This window comes from Scyliorhinus canicula, chromosome 2 (assembly GCF_902713615.1).
Source record: "Scyliorhinus canicula chromosome 2, sScyCan1.1, whole genome shotgun sequence".
Lineage (NCBI taxonomy): Eukaryota > Metazoa > Chordata > Chondrichthyes > Carcharhiniformes > Scyliorhinidae > Scyliorhinus > Scyliorhinus canicula.
Window position 1 is genome coordinate 150608995 of NC_052147.1, and position 18548 is coordinate 150627542.

Here is an 18548-nt window from a genome sequence, read left to right on the forward strand (position 1 = left end):
TTTCAGCACATCCTGATTGTAACTGCACCTCCACACACACACACACAGGAAAAAAATGAGAGAAACCACAGCAACCATTTCTCAGAAACTTTCTGAGGTCAACAACTTAGATCGGAACCTTTGAAAGAAGTTGCTTTAGAAAACAAAATCTTATTCCACTTGCATCACTCTTGTTTCAACAGCTGGAAGACATTATATTGGCAGCTGGAACAGGTTGTCAAGAGGAAGGATGGCTGAGGCCGGGCAGCTGCCAAGATGTTGTAACAGGAAGGGTTGGTATCCTGGCCCAGTGGGCCAATAGACCTTCTTTGTCCAAAGTCTATTTTGTGATCTGGTCAACATCCGCACTCGGTAAGCTTGAGTCAGGAAATTCTTAAAGGGGCATCTCACCTTTATCCGCAAAGGGATTTGGGGACAATTCTAATGTTGGGAGGGGAAACCTTGAAGATCAGTGAGAAATACTTTTCACTTTGGGCATTATATTCAAGCGATGTGATATGGCCTTTAACTTTTCCGGTCGGGTGTCAAGTTTGGGAATAAAGGGCAGCACAGTGGTGCAGTGGGTAGCACTGCGGCCTCACGGCGCCGAGGTCCCAGGTTCGATCCCGGCTCTGGGACACTGTCCGTGTGGAGTTTGCACATTCTCCCCGTGTTTGCATGGGTTTCGCCCCCACAACCCAAAGATGTGCAGGGTAGGTGGATTGGCCGCGTTAAATTGCCCCTTAATTGGAAAAAATGAATTGGGAACTCTAAATTTTTTTTTTAAAGAATTAGGAGCAGGAGTAGGCCACTCGGCCCCTCGAGCTTTTTCTGTCGTTCAGTAAGATCATGGTTGATCGGATTGTAACCTCAACCCCACATTCCCGCCCACCCATGATAACCTTTCACCCTCTTGTTAATCAAGAATCTATCTGGCTCTGCCTAAAAATATTCAAAGACTCTGCTTCCACTGCCTTTTGAGGAAGAGAGTTCCAGAGACTCACGACTCAGAAAAAAAAAGTTCTCCTCATCTCCGTCTTAAATGTGTTCAGTGAGCCGGTCACGACTGGCTGCTGCAGTTTGAATACTTTGATGAACCCCCACCCCAAGCAGCTCAGACTGTCCAAACCGGGAATGTCTGAATCGAAACCCACATCCTAAGAGGTGTTGTCAACTTTGCACTGCCAATTCGCCAGAGAGGACCGCCATGTACACCCTCAAGAAGGGTTCAGTTGGAGACGCTTTTCCTCCAGTCAGACCCTTCAACTCACTGGGAGCCAAATGGAATCAACTACCTGAGGCATGTTCATGGTGGAACTGCAGGAGTGGAAGTGCGTTTGGTTTCTCAGCTGTCACCCTGTTTCCTCACCTGTGGACCAAGGGGTCCTAATAACCCAGTTTCACCTGGATATCCTCGAGGTCCCTGCACTCCCTGCAAAACAAGTAAGGAAATTGAAGTTACAAATTTATATCAACGCAAATGGAATTGGCTGGAAGCTCGTCAATATTCAGATGTCCGCCATGCCTCAGTAGGTAACACCTTCACCTCGTGGTCAGAAGGTTGTGGGTTCAAGTCCTGCTCCTGAGATATAAACACAAAATTGACACTGGCACCCCGACGCAGCACCGCGCTGTGGAGGCGCTGCCTCTCGGATGAAATGTTAAATGGTGGACATGAAAGACCCCAATCCACTATTTCGAAGATCAACAGGGGATGCCTTACAAGGACCCGATAAGTTTTAGCCCTCAACCAAACTTCATTAAAAAGCTGGTCTTTGTCATGTTTGTGGGGGTTTTCTATGAGCAGATTGGCTGCCACATATCCTGCATTATAACTGTAATTACACGCTAGTAGACACCAGCTTGCCGACAAATACACAGAGATCTCAGACAGTCAACACTCACTTGTTCGCCTTTGATTCCAGGGTCACCCTATGGAAGGAGGAAAAAAAACAGGTCATTAGAAACAGGAGCAGTTCAATCAGCCCCTTAAACCTGTTCCGTCAATCAATTCTAATTGTCTTGCTGCAAATCATTCTACTTTAACATTGGTCAGTTAATGGGACCTGTATTCCCCTTTAGCATTAGGAGTTTTATTTTAACCTTGTTTCGCGTTGAGTCTGACTTAGGGTTACATGGCCTGACTGCCACCATTTTGGAGTTCCTGCTCACTCCCTGCCCCTCACTTTCAGCAACCCGTCTGGTCACTGCTAATCCTCACTCTTGCTGCGAGTGGGACAGGCAGTGAGGGGGACAGGCAGTGGGCGGGACAGGCAGTGAGGGGGACAGGCAGTGGGTGGGACAGGCAGTGTGGCATGGTGGCAGAACGGGAATAAGTAGAAAGATTAGCATATTTCTTAAATGAAATAAAATAAATTAAAATATTTGTGAACATAGGAATTTGACAACATGAAGTATTTCAACCTGCAGGAAATGATGTTTTCATGTTCTGTTCTGGTGAGAAAGGTGCTACAGAACCTAACTACGGCTTTTATATTGGCTTTAATGGGAACCATAGAATCCCTCCTGTGCAGGACGCCATTCAGCCCATCGAGTCTGCATGACCCTCTGAAACCCTCCCTAGGCACACTCTCTTGCCCTATCCCCGTAACCCTACATAATCTGCACATCCCTAGACACTAAGGGGCAATTTAGCATGGGCAATCCACCTCACCTAATCTTTCAATTGTGGGAGGAAACCAGAGTACCCGGGGGAAACCCACGCAGACATGGGGAGAATGTGCAAACTCCACACAGACAGTTACCTAAGGCCGGAATCAACCCTGGGTACCTGCCGCTGTGAGGCAGCAGTGCTAACTACTGTACCATCGTGCTGCACTGAGATTCACTTAAAGTTGTTTCACTTGAAGTTGCATTTTACAACAACGTAACTACAACACTACGCGAGGAATTTCATGGCTGATCAGTAACTCAAATCCATTCAGCTGCTTTGGTTCCATCTCTTTTAGTGCATTTGCCTAACAAAATTCCAGCAAACCCAATTTGAACTGACACCCGGCAGCAACGGCCCTTTTTGGGGAGAAAGTTCTGGATTACTGAGTAAGTGCTTCCTGACACCACGCGCCTGATTGCCTGGCGCAAACTTTCGGGCTGTGCCCCTTTACGAACAGTCCACGGTTGACATGCATAGACTTTATTCCGTTTAGTGCTGAGGTTAGCGTGCAGCCGCTCTCATCAGTTATGTATTAACCACTTACGCCAGCAGTTGGTAACTATTTAAAAAGGTTTTGATTTGGGAAGTTAAGCCTCTTTAAAAATTGCTGGGTGCAGTTGATATGAAACATCCCTCCGCAGGACTGAATAGTTAATTGCTAGCTTTGCACGCACGAACTTCGACGCAGTGAGACAAGTTACAACTGTCGGTATCTTGTACTGGGGCCTTGCTCAAGACAGGCGGGCAGATCGACAAGGGGAGCATAGAGATCAGTGCGCCCGAGCTTGGCTCCTCCTGTTTTTCCAGTCTCAAATGTTTAAAAGCTGGAAGATTGGCAGATCATGTAATACCGAATCCACACCCAACTCTCCAGCAAGATGAGAGCCAAATCATGAAATGTACTCTTGTGACTCTCAGCTCCATCTCGGTCTCACCACCGGCTTATAATTGATGCTGCTGACCTCCTTTCTATTTGGTTGGCTTAGGGCAGGGGGGGGGGGGGGGGGGGGGGGGGGGGGAGGAACCTCTCGGGTGCTATTCTCCCATCGGGAGACAAAGTCCCGTCGGCGGAGTGAAAACCGGAGTGTTTCACTCCGGCGTCGGAGGCCGCTCCCAGCCCCCTATTCTCCCACCCCCAGGGGGGGCTAGGAGCGGCGGCGCGGCATTTACGCGCGCCGGGCCTTGGCGCCGCGTAAAAGCGGTGGCGCATAAATTAGACGTCACCCGCGCATGCGTAGGTTGGCCGCATGCGTGGTTGCTGTCCTTCCCACGGCTGTCCAGCAAGAAGATGTCGGATGGATCTTGCGGGGCGGCGGAGGAAAGGAGGTCCTCCTTCAGAGACGCCAGCCCGCCGATTGGTGGGCACCGATCGTGGGCCAGACCCCTTTTGAGGCCTCCCCCTCCCACAGAACCCCCGTCCCCCTCCCACAGGCCGCCCCCCCACCCAGCGTTCCTGCGCTGTTCCCACCGGCACCGACCAGGTGTGGATGGCGCTGGCGGGAACCTGTCGTGTTGGGCTTGCTGCTCGGCCCATCCGGGCCGGAGAATCGCCACTCACCCGTTACAGATGGCAAGCAGCGATTCTCCCAGCGGCCAGCCGTGAATCTCGCAGCGCCGGTTTGGGGGGGGGGGGGGGGGGAGGAGAATCGCGTGCGGGTGCCGGGGCGGCGTGGCAGGACTCGCTCGGCGCCCCGCCGATTCTCCCACCTGGCGTTGGGGGGGGGGGGGGGAAGAATTCCGCCCCCCATCGCCAAGCCGAGGGTACAAGTCCCACTTGGGTCTGCACTTCGGCGAGATGTTAAACCGAGGCCCCGTCTGCCCTCTCAGGTGCCATGTCGAGATCCCACAACTCTGTTGTCAAGAAGGGTAGGGAGTTACCTGGCTGATATATATCCCTCAACCATCAGTAAAAACAGACTATCTCATCATTCACCTCATTGCTGCCTGTGGGCCCTTCTTGGCTTGAAATTGGTCACCTCCTTTCCTACATTACTTTCTAAAATATTTCATTGGCTGTAAAGTACCTTGTGACATCCTGAGGGTGTAAAAGGCACTGTATAAATTCAAGTTCTTTCCTACCCAGTGTCCCTTTTTCACCAAGGGCTGAAACTGGTGGCCAGTTCACCGGCGGTACAGTTCCCACCCTAGACGGTGCCCATTCACCCCAACAAGGCAATGGGGCCTACATGAACCTCAAGATAGATGGCCAGCATTAACGAAAGCCCCAATCAGCAAAGCAGGCCGGATGGAAGGCCAATCCCCTCACCTGCAATCCAGGAACTCCAGGTAGGCCCGGTACGCCTGGGATCCCCTGTAGCAGAGAAGCAAATGAAATGTTAGTGTTCCAAAGCATTAAAAAAAATTAGCATTTCTTCAAAAACAGCCTAAACTGTTTCTGCCCTATCGTTGTGAACATCGGGAAAGTGAGGGCAAATTTCTCATGGACAACGTCAGGGGAGCACGGTAACACAGTGGGTAGCACTGTTGCTTCACAGCTCTCGGGTCCCAGGTTCGATGCCCGGCTTGGGTCACTGTCTGTGCTGAGTCTGCAAGTTCTTCCCATGTCTGCGTGGGTTTCCTCTGGGTGCTCCGGTTTCCTCCTACAAGACCCGAAAGACGTGCTGTTAGGTAATTTGGACATTCTGAATTCGCCCTGTGTACCCAAACAGGCGCCGGAATGTTGTGACTAGGGCTTTTCACAGTAACTTCATTGCAGTGATAATGTAAGCCTATTTGTGACAATAAAGATTATTTTTAATAAAGGATTTAGTTCAGCAATTACTAATTCAAGCCTCAAGGATTCATTCAAATACCGATCTACTTGATGTCACTTTCCTTGGCGGATTCCCGTTCTGTTCCTTTCCTTTTCTTCAGCAAAAAGGGCTGAGAGTTCCGCTTCTCATGGAATGTTCTGGGTACTTTAGCAGCCTTTGACGAGCAATGTGAGGTTCAAACTCCACAGCGGCAAGCCGCGAAAGTGGAAAGAAGAAATCCAGCCAGGTGACGCCCTCTTGCTGTGGTCGCCATATTCGTCGCTTGTCAATGGAGGGTCAGTGAAGACCCGATGGGCTGAATGGCCTCCTTCTGTACTGAAGAGATTCAATGGACTCTTCAGGCCTTAACATTGAGTTCAACAGCTTTAGATCATGGCCACCACTGGTAATGGTGCTGCTGGAACCAGTTCCACCTTCCCTGCACCAATGTTTTGTGTTTTTGTAAAAACTTCTGCCCTATTACCACTTCCCCTTTTGAGAAGGAAATCTGCTGTCCTGACTATGGCCGACTTTGGGACTCCAGACTCACAGCAATGTGGTCGAGTCAGAAATGGCCGAGAGAGCCGCTCAGTTCAAAGGCAGTTAGGGACGGACGACTAACGCTGTCCTTGTGAGCGGCACCCACATCCCCATGAAAGAATAAAGAAAACAAAGAATTGTGGTTGGGATTGATAAATTATACTATTGGAAGAGGAGCAGGGGACTTTGCTCTGCTGTGACAACCAACATTTACTCCTCAACCAACACCCAGTAAAAGAGATTATTTGATTTACCACAGTGGCGTTTGTGGGATCTTGCTGTGTGCAAATTGGCTGCCATGGTTCCAATAGTTCCCCATTGAGTAAATGTCATTGGCTGAGAGATCTTTGGGAACAAGCTGGCGCAGGGAAAGGCGCTATGCAAATCGTCTTCCTTTACCCACCGAGCATATCCCGGCACCTCCGAGTGCAATCTTTACTGGGGCACCACCCCACACGGAGCTGGGTGTGTGTCTCTCTGCTTCACCCAGTCACCGCGCTGCGAGGCAAAGATGTTTCTAGAACTCTAGCAAAATAGAGAGCCTGCATTTATTATAGCACCTTTCACCATCGCGGGACGCCCCAAAGTCCTTTGCAGCAGCCGGCGAGGCTTCTGTTGAAGTGCAGCCACTGTTGTCATGCAGAAAATGCAATTTTTGCTCAGCAGATCCTACACACAGCACAGCAGGAGATCTGTTTTCCTGATGATGGTTTGGGGAGCAACTTTGGCCAGAACATGGGCATACCCCACCTCCCCGACCCCCTTCTTCAAAATTGTGCTATGGGGTCATTGAAATCCACCCAAGAATGCTGCTAGGGTTTACAGGATGTCAGGCTTTCTCTGCCCAGCATCGAAGGAGTCAGCAGAGAACACATTCCTGCCGTTTCTGCTTGCCCCTCAGCCATTTTACACTTCAACAAGTGTTAATTGGCTGGAGACGGGACCTCTGCCCCTCACACGGGAGGATTTCCCATCTCAGAATGCTGCTAGCCAATCTGATTAGCCGGAAAGCTCTCTAGTCTGTAGTGCTAGACAGTAAGAAGTCTTACAACACCAGGTTAAAGTCCAACAGGTTTGTTTCAAACACGAGCTTTCGGAGCACGGCTCCTTCTTCAGGTGAATGGAAAGGCTTGTTCCAGAAATGTTTATATAGACACAGTCAGAGATGCCCCGGAATGCGAGCACCTGCAGGCAATCAAATCATCAAAGATGCAGAGAGAGAGGTAACTCCAGGTTAAAGAGGTGTGAATTGTCCCAAGCCAGTTCAGTCGGTAGGCCTCTGCAAGTCCAGGCTTGTTGGTGGGGGCCGAATGTAATGCGACATGAATCCCAGATCCCGGTTGAGTCCGCATTCATGCGTGCGGAACTTAGCTATAAGTTTTTGCTCAGCAATTTTGCGTTGTCGCGTCTCCTGAAGGCCTCCTTGTAGAATGCTGACCCGGAGATCAGAGGCTGAATGTCCTTGACTGCTGAAGTGTTCCCCGACTGGAAGGGAACATTCCTGCCTGTTGATAGTCGCACGATGCCCGTTTATTCGTTGTCGCAGTGTCTGCATGGTCTCGCCAATGTACCACGCTTCGGGACATCCTTTCCTGCAGCGTATGAGGTAGACTACATTGGTCGAGTCGCACGAGTATGCGCCGCGTACCTGGTGGGTGGTGTTTCCACGTGTAATGGTGGTGTCCATGTCGATGATCTGGCATGTCTTGCAGAGATTACCCTGGCAGGGTTTTGTGGTGTTGTGGTTGCTGTTCTGAAGGCTGGGTAACTGGCTGCAAACAATGGTTTGTTTGAGGTTGCGCGGTTGTTTGAAGGCCAGTAGTGGGGGTGTGGGGATGACCGTGGCAAGATGTCCATCCTCGCTGATGATGTGTTGGAGGCTGCGAAGAAGATGTCGTAGTTTCTCCGCCCCAGGAAAGTACTGGACGACGAAGGGTACTCTGTCAGTGGTGTCCCGTGTTTGTCTTCTGAGGAGGTCGGTGCGGTTTTTTGCTGTGGCGCGGTGGAACTGTCGATCAATGAGTCGAGCGCCATATCCCGTTCGTACGAGGGCATCTTTCAGCATCTGTAGGTGTCTGTTGCGCTCCTCCTTGTCTGAGCAGATCCTGTGTATACGGAGGGCTTGTCCATAGGGGATGGCTTCTTTAATGTGTTTCGGGTGAAAGCTGGAGAAGTGGAGCATCGTGAGATTATCTGTGGGCTTGCGGTAAAGCGAGGTGCTGAGGTGACCGTCCTTGATGGAGACGAGTGTGTCCAAGAATGGAACTGAATTTGGAGAATAGTCCATGGTGAGTTTGATGGTGGGATGGAACTTATTGATGTCATCGTGTAGTCGTTTCAGTGATGTCTCGCCGTGGGTCCAAAGGAAAAAAATGTCATCGATGTATCTGGTGTATAGCATCGGTTGAAAGTCCTGTGTGGTGAGGAAGTCCTGTTCAAACTTGTGCATGAAGATGTTGGCATATTGAGGTGCAAATTTGGTCCCCATGGCTGTTCCGTGCGTCTGGATGAAGAATTTGTTGTCGAAGGTGAAGACGTTGTGGTCTAGAATGAAACGGATGAGTTGCAGAATTGCGTCTGGAGATTGGCAGTTGTCGGTGTTGAGGACTGAGGCTGTTGCAGCAATGCCGTCGTCATGGGGGATGCTGGTGTAGAGTGCCGAGACATCCATTGTGACGAGTAATCATTCCTCGTCACAATGGATGTCTCGGCACTCTACACCAGCATCCCCCATGACGACGGCATTGCTGCAACAGCCTCAGTCCTCAACACCGACAACTGCCAATCTCCAGACGCAATTCTGCAACTCATCCGTTTCATTCTAGACCACAACGTCTTCACCTTCGACAACAAATTCTTCATCCAGACGCACGGAACAGCCATGGGGACCAAATTTGCACCTCAATATGCCAACATCTTCATGCACAAGTTTGAACAGGACTTCCTCACCACACAGGACTTTCAACCGATGCTATACACCAGATACATCGATGACATTTTTTTCCTTTGGACCCACGGCGAGACATCACTGAAACGACTACACGATGACATCAATAAGTTCCATCCCACCATCAAACTCACCATGGACTATTCTCCAAATTCAGTTCCATTCTTGGACACACTCGTCTCCATCAAGGACGGTCACCTCAGCACCTCGCTTTACCGCAAGCCCACAGATAATCTCACGATGCTCCACTTCTCCAGCTTTCACCCGAAACACATTAAAGAAGCCATCCCCTATGGACAAGCCCTCCGTATACACAGGATCTGCTCAGACAAGGAGGAGCGCAACAGACACCTACAGATGCTGAAAGATGCCCTCGTACGAACGGGATATGGCGCTCGACTCATTGATCGACAGTTCCACCGCGCCACAGCAAAAAACCGCACCGACCTCCTCAGAAGACAAACACAGGACACCACTGACAGAGTACCCTTCGTCGTCCAGTACTTTCCTGGGGCAGAGAAACTACGACATCTTCTTCGCAGCCTCCAACACATCATCAGCGAGGATGGACATCTTGCCAAGGTCATCCCCACACCCCCACTACTGGCCTTCAAACAACCGCGCAACCTCAAACAAACCATTGTTTGCAGCAAATTACCCAGCCTTCAGAACAGCAACCACAACACCACAAAACCCTGCCAGGGTAATCTCTGCAAGACATGCCAGATCATCGACATGGACACCACCATTACACGTGGAAACACCACCCACCAGGTACGCGGCGCATACTCGTGCGACTCGACCAATGTAGTCTACCTCATACGCTGCAGGAAAGGATGTCCCGAAGCGTGGTACATTGGCGAGACCATGCAGACACTGCGACAACGAATAAACGGGCATCGTGCGACTATCAACAGGCAGGACTGTTCCCTTCCAGTTGGGGAACACTTCAGCAGCCAAGGACATTCAGCCTCTGATCTCCGGGTCAGCATTCTACAAGGAGGCCTTCAGGAGACGCGACAACGCAAAATTGCTGAGCAAAAACTTATAGCTAAGTTCCGCACGCATGAATGCGGACTCAACCGGGATCTGGGATTCATGTCGCATTACATTAGGCCCCCACCAACAAGCCTGGACTTGCAGAGGCCTACCGACTGAACTGGCTTGGGACAATTCACACCTCTTTAACCTGGAGTTACCTCTCTCTCTACATCTTTGATGATTTGATTGCCTGCAGGTGCTCGCATTCCGGGGCATCTCTGACTGTGTTTATATAAACATTTCTGGAACAAGCCTTTCCATTCACCTGAAGAAGGAGCCGTGCTCCGAAAGCTCGTGTTTGAAACAAACCTGTTGGACTTTAACCTGGTGTTGTAAGACTTCTTACTGTGCTCACCCCAGTCCAACGCCGGCATCTCCACATCATGTAGTGCTAGAGGTAGCAATGGACCTGCGAGCAGTTCCCAAGAGCCTAACACCTCGGGATTCCAGGTAAGTTTTGGGGAGGAGTCTCAGGGCAAGGAGAGGGAGGGGAGGCCAACGGTGTTAGACAGAAGAGGATCAGGATATTGGTGAGGAGGACTAAGGAAGAGGGAGGACCTTCTGGGGCTGGACCTTCAGTGGGTTTGGGGGATGGGGTGGGGGCAGAGGCCAATGTTACAAAGAGGCTGTGAATGGAGCACACCCCGCCTCCCCCAAAATCTGAATGTGGTTACCCTTCGGGCTCCCCCCTCCTGCACAAACCCCCTGCCCTTCTGTGCCTCTCAGCAGCCTGAAAATTGGAGCTGAGTGGGGGAAAATGGTCAATAATTGGCTCCTTGAAGGCCTCAATTGAGGCAAGGGCAGGCGGGCTGACACAGGCTTAGGCCTCAACCACCTAAAGTATAAAAGTGCGGAGAGGTCGGAGCAGGCAGGAGCCTGATGGGAAGGCCGTCAGAGAAATGTTCATCACCCCACCCTGCCTACAAACCTGCTGGTGGGGGAAAAGTAAAATTCTACCCTAGGTCTCGGGAAAAGTTTCTCATCTGAGAGGGTGCACCTCTGACATTTCAGATCTCCCTCTGTTCTTCACTCTGGGGTTAGCCTAGGTCACACCTGAGGGCACACAGGGATGAATGCAATTTGTTGGCTCTTTGTAATATGATCCAATATTCCCTCAAACTGTATCCCCTCACCACAGATTAACTCGTGCTTTACATTAATTAGTCGGAAGATTGGAAACTCGATATATCCCGAACCTCAGATATCATGGCCAGAGTTTTATGCATGCACCCAATCTGGATGGGCGCAATTTCACATGAAAAGATGTCAGGCTTACGTGCCGACGCCACTGTGCACTTGCACGATATTCCAGTCGGTCGGGCGCATTTGGGGGTCGGAATTGCACCCTCTGACAATCAAGCAGACAGATTAGCCCATTAAGGGCCAATTGACCTCAATTCTATGTGGCCTGTCTGTTTTAACAGTTGACGGATGGCCTTTGTTTCAGCTGCAACCTCGATCCAGGGTTGGAGGAGATCTCTGAGCTGAAAGTTTAAAAAGGTGTCTGGGGACTGCGGTTCACATTTTAATGTGCTGCCTGGACACTCTTTGCAGAGTTTCTCCATCGCAAGTTATTTCTATTTAACAGGTCAGCAGCTCCCTGGGATAACTCTGTTGTGCTGTCCGATCTGAGGGAGCAGACTGGAAACGGCAGCCCGCTCCTTCCTTTTCTCAATGCCAGCTGTCTGCAGCAGCGTTGAACCGTTCCCAGTGCTTTTTTGATGGCACGGTAGCACAGTTGCTTCACAGCACCAGGGACCCAGGCTCGATTCCTGTGTGGTGTCTGCACGTTCTCCCTGTGCCTGAGCGGGTTTCCTCCGCGTGCTCCAGCTTCCTCCCACGAGTGCTGAAAGACGTGCTTGATGGGTGAATTGGACATTCTGAATTCTCCCTCTGTGTATCTGAACAGGCACCGGAATGTGGTGACCAGAGGGCTTTTCACAGTAACTTCATTGCAGTGTTAATGTCAGCCTACTTGTGACAATAATTTAAAAAAAGATTTTAATCGATTCTGGGGCCGATCGCGGTCATAAGTGTATTTCATGTCCACTTCTGAGCCCGCCTAGTGCGCATGCCCAAGGGGCGGAAAACTGTGGCCCGTATCTCGAGCTCTGAAAAATATCCCTAAAACAACCCCACCCCCACTAATTTCCTCCTTTAATCTCTGGTGAGAGATTTCAGAGGTGTGAAGGTCTGGAGGAGGTGTCAGGGATAGAAGAGCGGCTCCCTGAAGGGATTTGAAATCCAGGGTGATAATTGCAAAATGGATGACTTGTGATCTGCATGCAGCTTGGAGGAAACAAAATAGGACATTGATGGAAATGTTTTAAAAATCCGACAATCCCATCTGTGGTCATTAGACACAGATTAGTTAGCTGGTTTAGCTGAGTTGGCTGCACAGCTGGTTGGTGATGCAGAGCTCAGGCCAAAAGCTGTGGGTTCTATTCCTGCACCGGGTGAGGTTATTCATGAAGGCCCTCACCGGAGATGTGGTGATCCTCAGGTTAAATCACCACCAGTCAGCTCTCCCCCTCAAAGGGGAAAACAGACTATGGTCATCTGGGACGATGGCAATTTTTTTTTTTTAATACACGTCAGAGGCGACCACACTGAGGTCATGCCCAAGACTTCAAATGAATGCAGAGTGTTCAGGATGTGGAGATTAGAAGGCTTAAGCGTTAAAACCTAGAAATGGGCTTTCTGATGTCCACACCCAGAAATAGAAAACCACAAACTGTGTCAGCAGTGATTCAATGGGTAGCACTCTCACCTCTCCAGTCAACAGAGGTTGTGGTTTTGAATCCCACTCCAGACACCTAACCACATACTCTAGGGTGAAGTACCGAGGGGGCGCGGTACTGCCGGGGGAGTGCTGCACTGCCGGGGGAGGGCGGCACTGTCCGGGGGGGAGCGCGGCACTGCCGGGGGGGGGCGCTGCACTGCCGGGGGGGGCGCTGCACTGTCGGGGGGGGTGGCGCTGCACTGCCGGGGGAGCGCTGCACTGCCGTGGGAGCGCTGCACTGCCTGGGGAGCGCGGCACTGCCGGAGGAGCGCTGCACTGCCGGGGGAGCGCTGCACTGTCAGTGTGGAGGGAGCCGGGGAGTGTGGAGGGAGCCGGGGAGTGTGGAGGGAGCCAGGGAGTGTGGAGGGAGCCGGGCAGTGTGGAGGGAGCCGGGGAGTGTGGAGGGAGCCGGGCAGTGTGGAGGGAGCCGGACAGTGTGGAGGGAGCCGGGCAGTGTGGAGGGGCCGGGCAGTGTGGAGGGAGCCGGGCAGTGTGGAGGGGGCCGGGGAGTGTGGAGGGAGCCGGGCAGTGTGGAGGGGGCCGGGGAGTGTGGAGGGAGCCGGGGAGTGTGGAGGGAGCCGGGGAGTGTGGAGGGAGCGGGGAGTGTGGAGGGAGCCGGGCAGTGTGGAGGGAGCCGGGCAGTGTGGAGGGGGCCGGGGAGTGTGGAGGGGGCCAGGGAGTGTGGAGGGGGCCGGGGAGTGTGGAGGGGGCCGAGGAGTGTGGAGGGGGCCGAGGAGTGTGGAGGGAGCCGGGCAGTGTGGAGGGGGCCGAGGAGTGTGGAGGGAGCCGGGCAGTGTGGAGGGGGCCGAGGAGTGTGGAGGGAGCCGGGCAGTGTGGAGGGGGCCGAGGAGTGTGGAGGGAGCCGGGGAGTGTGGAGGGAGCCGGGGAGTGTGGAGGGAGCCGGACAGTGTGGAGGGAGCCGGGCAGCGTGGAGGGGGCCGGGGTGTGTGGAGGGAGCCGGGCAGCGTGGAGGGAGCCGGGGAGTGTGGAGGGAGCCGGGGAGTGTGGAGGGAGCCGGGCAGTGTGGAGGGAGCCGGGCAGTGTGGAGGGAGCCGGGCAGTGTGGAGGGAGCCGGGCAGTGTGGAGGGAGCTGGGCAGCGTGGAGGGAGCCGGGCAGCGTGGAGGGGGCTGGGCAGCGTGGAGGGGCCGGGCAGTGTGGAGGGAGACGGGCAGCGTGGGCCGGGCAGCGTGGAGGGGGCCGGGCAGCGTGGAGGGAGCCGGGCAGCGTGGAGGGAGCCGGGCAGCGTGGAGGGAGCCGGGCAGCGTGGAGGGAGCCGGGCAGCGTGGGGGGAGCCGGGCAGCGTGGAGGGAGCCGGGCAGTGTGGAGGGAGCCGGGGAGTGTGGAGGGAGCCGGGCAGCGTGGAGGGGGCCGGGCAGCGTGGAGGGAGCCGGGCAGCGTGGAGGGGGCCGGGCAGCGTGGAGGGAGCCGGGCAGCGTGGAGGGAGCCGGGCAGCGTGGAGGGAGCCGGGCAGCGTGGAGGGAGCCGGGCAGCGTGGAGGGAGCCGGGCAGCGTGGAGGGAGCCGGGCAGCGTGGAGGGAGCCGGGCAGTGTGGAGGGAGCCGGGCAGCGTGGAGGGAGCCGGGCAGTGTGGAGGGGCGGGCAGTGTGGAGGGAGCGGGCAGTGGTGGAGGGGCGGGCAGTGTGGAGGGGGGGCAGTGGAGGGAGCGGGCAGCGTGGAGGGGCCGGGCAGCGTGGAGGGAGCGGGCAGCGTGGAGGGAGCGGGCAGCGTGGAGGGAGCCGGGCAGCGTGGAGGGAGCCGGGCAGCGTGGAGGGAGCGGGCAGCGTGGAGGGAGCGGGCAGCGTGGAGGGGCGGGCAGCGTGGAGGGAGCGGGCGTGGAGGGAGCGGGCAGTGTGGAGGGAGCCGGGCAGCGTGGAGGGAGCCGGGCAGTGTGGAGGGAGCCGGGCAGTGTGGAGGGAGCCGGGCAGTGTGGAGGGGGCTGGGCAGTGTGGAGGGGGCTGGGCAGTGTGGAGGGAGCCGGGCAGTGTGGAGGGGCTGGGGAGTGTGGAGGGAGCCGGGCAGCGTGGAGGGGGCTGGGCAGTGTGGAGGGAGCCGGGGAGTGTGGAGGGAGCCGGGCAGCGTGGAGGGAGCCGGGCAGTGTGGAGGGAGCCGGGCAGCGTGGAGGGGCTGGGCAGTGTGGAGGGAGCCGGGCAGCGTGGAGGGAGCCGGGCAGTGTGGAGGGAGCCGGGCAGCGTGGAGGGAGCCGGGCAGTGTGGAGGGAGCCGGGCAGCGTGGAGGGGCTGGGCAGTGTGGAGGGAGCCGGGCAGCGTGGAGGGAGCCGGGCAGCGTGGAGGGAGCCGGGCAGTGTGGAGGGAGCCGGGCAGTGTGGAGGGAGCCGGGCAGTGTGGAGGGGGCTGGGCAGTGTGGAGGGGGCTGGGCAGTGTGGAGGGAGCCGGGCAGTGTGGAGGGGCTGGGCAGTGTGGAGGGAGCCGGGGAGTGTAGCGTGGAGGGAGCCGGGCAGCGTGGAGGGAGCGGGCAGTGTGGAGGGAGCCGGGCAGTGTGGAGGGGGCTGGGCAGTGTGGAGGGAGCCGGGGCAGTGTGGAGGGAGCCGGGCAGCGTGGAGGGAGCTGGGCAGTGTGGAGGGAGCCGGGCAGTGTGGAGGGGGCTGGGCAGTGTGGAGGGAGCCGGGCAGCGTGGAGGGAGCCGGGCAGTGTGGAGGGGGCTGGGCAGTGTGGAGGGGGCTGGGCAGTGTGGAGGGGCTGGGGCAGTGTGGAGGGAGCTGGGCAGTGTGGAGGGGCTGGGCAGTGTGGAGGGGCTGGGGAGTGTGGAGGGGCTGGGGAGTATGGAGGGAGCTGTGGCCCAAATCGTTCACTCAACCATCATGATCAAGATGCTCGGATCTTCATCGAAATTGGAGGTTGGGGGATTTTGCTGTGCATTTCCTGCACAACAGTTACAGCCGCACTTCAAAAAACACTTTGACAGCCACAAAGAATGTTGGAGTGCCTTGCGATCATGAAGGTTGCAATATGATTGCGGGTTCTTCTCGTCTTGTTGGAGTTGCAGAAATATTGTTGCCTCGCAGCCCGGCGACCGGAGTAACCGGAGAACATGCACGGCACTAAATGCTCGGGCAGGGGGGTCCCAGTTATAATTGCCCTCGGGGGTGCTGGGACATCACCATGTGGCTAAAGGAAGGAGGCCTGCATTTGTATAGCGCCTTTCCTGACATCAGCTCGTTCCCAAACTGCCAATGAACTGTATTCAACAGGAAAATGGAGGAAACTTGGCAGACCATTTGTGCACAGCAAGATCCCACAAGTGGCAATCCCTTCTCTCGGGATGGTTATCTCCTCTCCTTGGAGGGTATATGGCTGTGGTGATGTGGAGTTGCTGGGTGCATCTGGGGCAGAGCGTTTAGCTTCAGCCATTATGGCGGATAGAGCAGGCTTGCTGCACCAAGTTGGTCTCTTCCGACTTTAGCTCCGCGCTTAAGGTCCGAGAAGCTGGGATTGTTTTCCTCGAGAGCGAAGGAGGGCGAGTGGAGATTGGATCGAGGTGGACAAGGTTTGGAGAGGTTTAGATAAAGATCAACAAGGAAAAGCTGTTCCCATTGGCTGACAGGACAAGGATCAGTGGGGGATGGGGGTCACAGCTTGAATATGTTGGGAAAGGTGAGGGGGTTGTGAAAAAGAACTTTTTTGTTTACAGAGTAAATGATCTGGAGGTCACTGTCCACGAGGGCGGTGGAAGTGGAGACAATGAATGATTTCCAAAAGGGGATTGATGGGGATTTGAGGGAGATAAACATTGAGGGTTACCAGATAGAATGGGGGGAGGGGGGGGGGGGGGGGGGGGGGGGGTAAATGGGACTAATGGGGTTGGTCCACAGAGAGCTGGCATGGACTTTATGGCCCTCTTCTTCAAAATTATTTTATGGGATGTGGGTTTTGCTGGCTCTGCCAGCATTTATAGCCAATCCCTAGTCCCCCTTCAGAGGGTGGTGGTAAGCTGCCTTCCACAGAATCCTACAGTGAAGAAGAGGCCATTTGGCCCATCACATCTGCGCCAACCCTCCGAAAGCGCCAACCCTCCGAAAGAGCACCCTTCCAAGGCCCACTCCCCCACACATTGATCATGGCCAATTCACCTGACCTGCACATCTTTGCACAGTGGAAAGCATCCGGAGCACCTTGAGGAAACCCACGCAGACACGGGGAGAAAGTACAAACTCCACACAGTCAGTCGCCCAAGGCCGAAAACGAATCGGGTCTCTGATGCTCTGAGGCAGCAGTGCTAATCACTGTGCTACTGTGTCGCCTACTTGAACCGCTGCAGTCCTTGAAGTATAGGTTCACCCACTATGCTGTCAGGAGGTAATTCAAGCATTTTGACCCAGCAACAGTGAAGGAACAGTAATATGTTTCCAAGTCAGGATGGTGAGTGAATTGGAGGGGAACTGCCAGGTGGGTGTCCCCCATGTGTCTACTACCCTTGTCCTTCTAGATGGTAGTGATCGTGGGTTTGGAAGGTGCTGCCTAAGGAACCTTAGTGAGATCCTGCAGTGCATCTTGTAGATGGTATACAGGACTGCTGCAGTTCTTTGGAGGAAAAGGGATTAAATGTTTGTGGAAGGGTCACTAATCAAGCGACTGCTTTGTCCTGGATGGTGTCGAGCATCTTGAGTATTGTTGGAGCTGCACTCATCCAGGCAAGTGGAGAATATTCCATTACACTCCTGACTTGTGCTTTGTGGATGGTGGACAACACAATGACTCTATGGCTGGGATATTCCAGCCCCTGATACCAGCAGGCATTGTTACGGCTGAGACGGAAAACATTTGTGGAGTTTTTGCGGCTGTCCAAATTGTCCCGGCCCGCCCACAATGATGCCCGCCAGTGTCAGGGTCTTGCTGCCTGGACTGGGTAGGATTGGGAATGATCCTTTGGGTGAAGGCTCCTTGTGCCATGGAAGGGCACTGCTATTGAACTGGGCAGGAAATATCCAACTGAATAGATTAAAATAGGATCATGGAGATTGAAGCACTATGCAAGATGGAGTGGTTGGTGACTGATGGGTTTATTTTGGGGTGGGGTAGGATTAAAAGAATCAAAAACGGCAGTGTGCCAATGCCAGGTCGGAGTGGCTTATTCTCACTGTGAGCTTTCAGCTTTACCTGAACACCTTCTAGCCCTCGCTCCCCTGGTAGTCCCGTGTTTGTTGGGAGTGCTGAACCCTCGGCGTCCTCCTGTAAAGAGAATTCCAACATGTTACAGCATCCTGGGACAAACCCCCCCTCCCACTTAGAAACATACAAAATAGGACAGGAGGCCATCCTGCATTCCCCCAATTTCCTTTGATCCCCTTCACTCTAAGTGCCAGATCTAACTGCTTCATGAAAGCATACAGGGCACGATCCATAAGCCACGCCAGGCCCAAAAAAGTATCTCATTGTGGCGCAGCGTGCCCGCTGAAAGCCGCGAGACCCCGCTCCCGGGATCTACCCGGTTTGCAACGCCTCGCGAGATTCAACGCAATATCACAAGACATAGTGATGTGAACCCGGCCCACAATGGGCAGGATTGTGCGCGCGATCGGGCTGGGGACCCTCCTATATTGTGTTTGGGCTGGGCAAAAAGGACCACTCTCTGGGTGAAGAAATTTCTCCTCATCTCTGTCCTAAATGATCCGCCCGAAATGATCAGTGTCCTCAGACTGTGACCCCTGGTTCTGGACACACCCACCATTGGGAACATCCTTCCTGCATCTACCCTGTCCAGTCCTGTTAGAATTTAATAGGTTTCTATGAGATTCCCCCCCTCATACTTCTGAACTCCAGCGAACACAATCCAAACCGATTCAATCTCTCCTCATACGTCAGTCCTCCCATCCCA

General features: G+C 54.2%; 1 protein-coding gene across 1 annotated transcript in view; it reads right to left on the bottom strand.

Annotated features, from left to right (window-relative positions):
* LOC119962280 (collagen alpha-1(XVIII) chain-like) overlaps positions 1-18548 on the bottom strand; it is a 126211-nt gene that overhangs the window by 62657 nt on the left and 45006 nt on the right. Inside the window, exons 13-16 of the mRNA XM_038790268.1 lie at positions 17831-17902; positions 4920-4964; positions 1885-1911; positions 1349-1411 (exon numbers count right to left, since the gene is read on the bottom strand). Coding sequence (XP_038646196.1) covers positions 1349-1411; positions 1885-1911; positions 4920-4964; positions 17831-17902 — 207 coding nt within the window. The remainder of the gene's footprint in view (positions 1-1348; positions 1412-1884; positions 1912-4919; positions 4965-17830; positions 17903-18548) is intronic.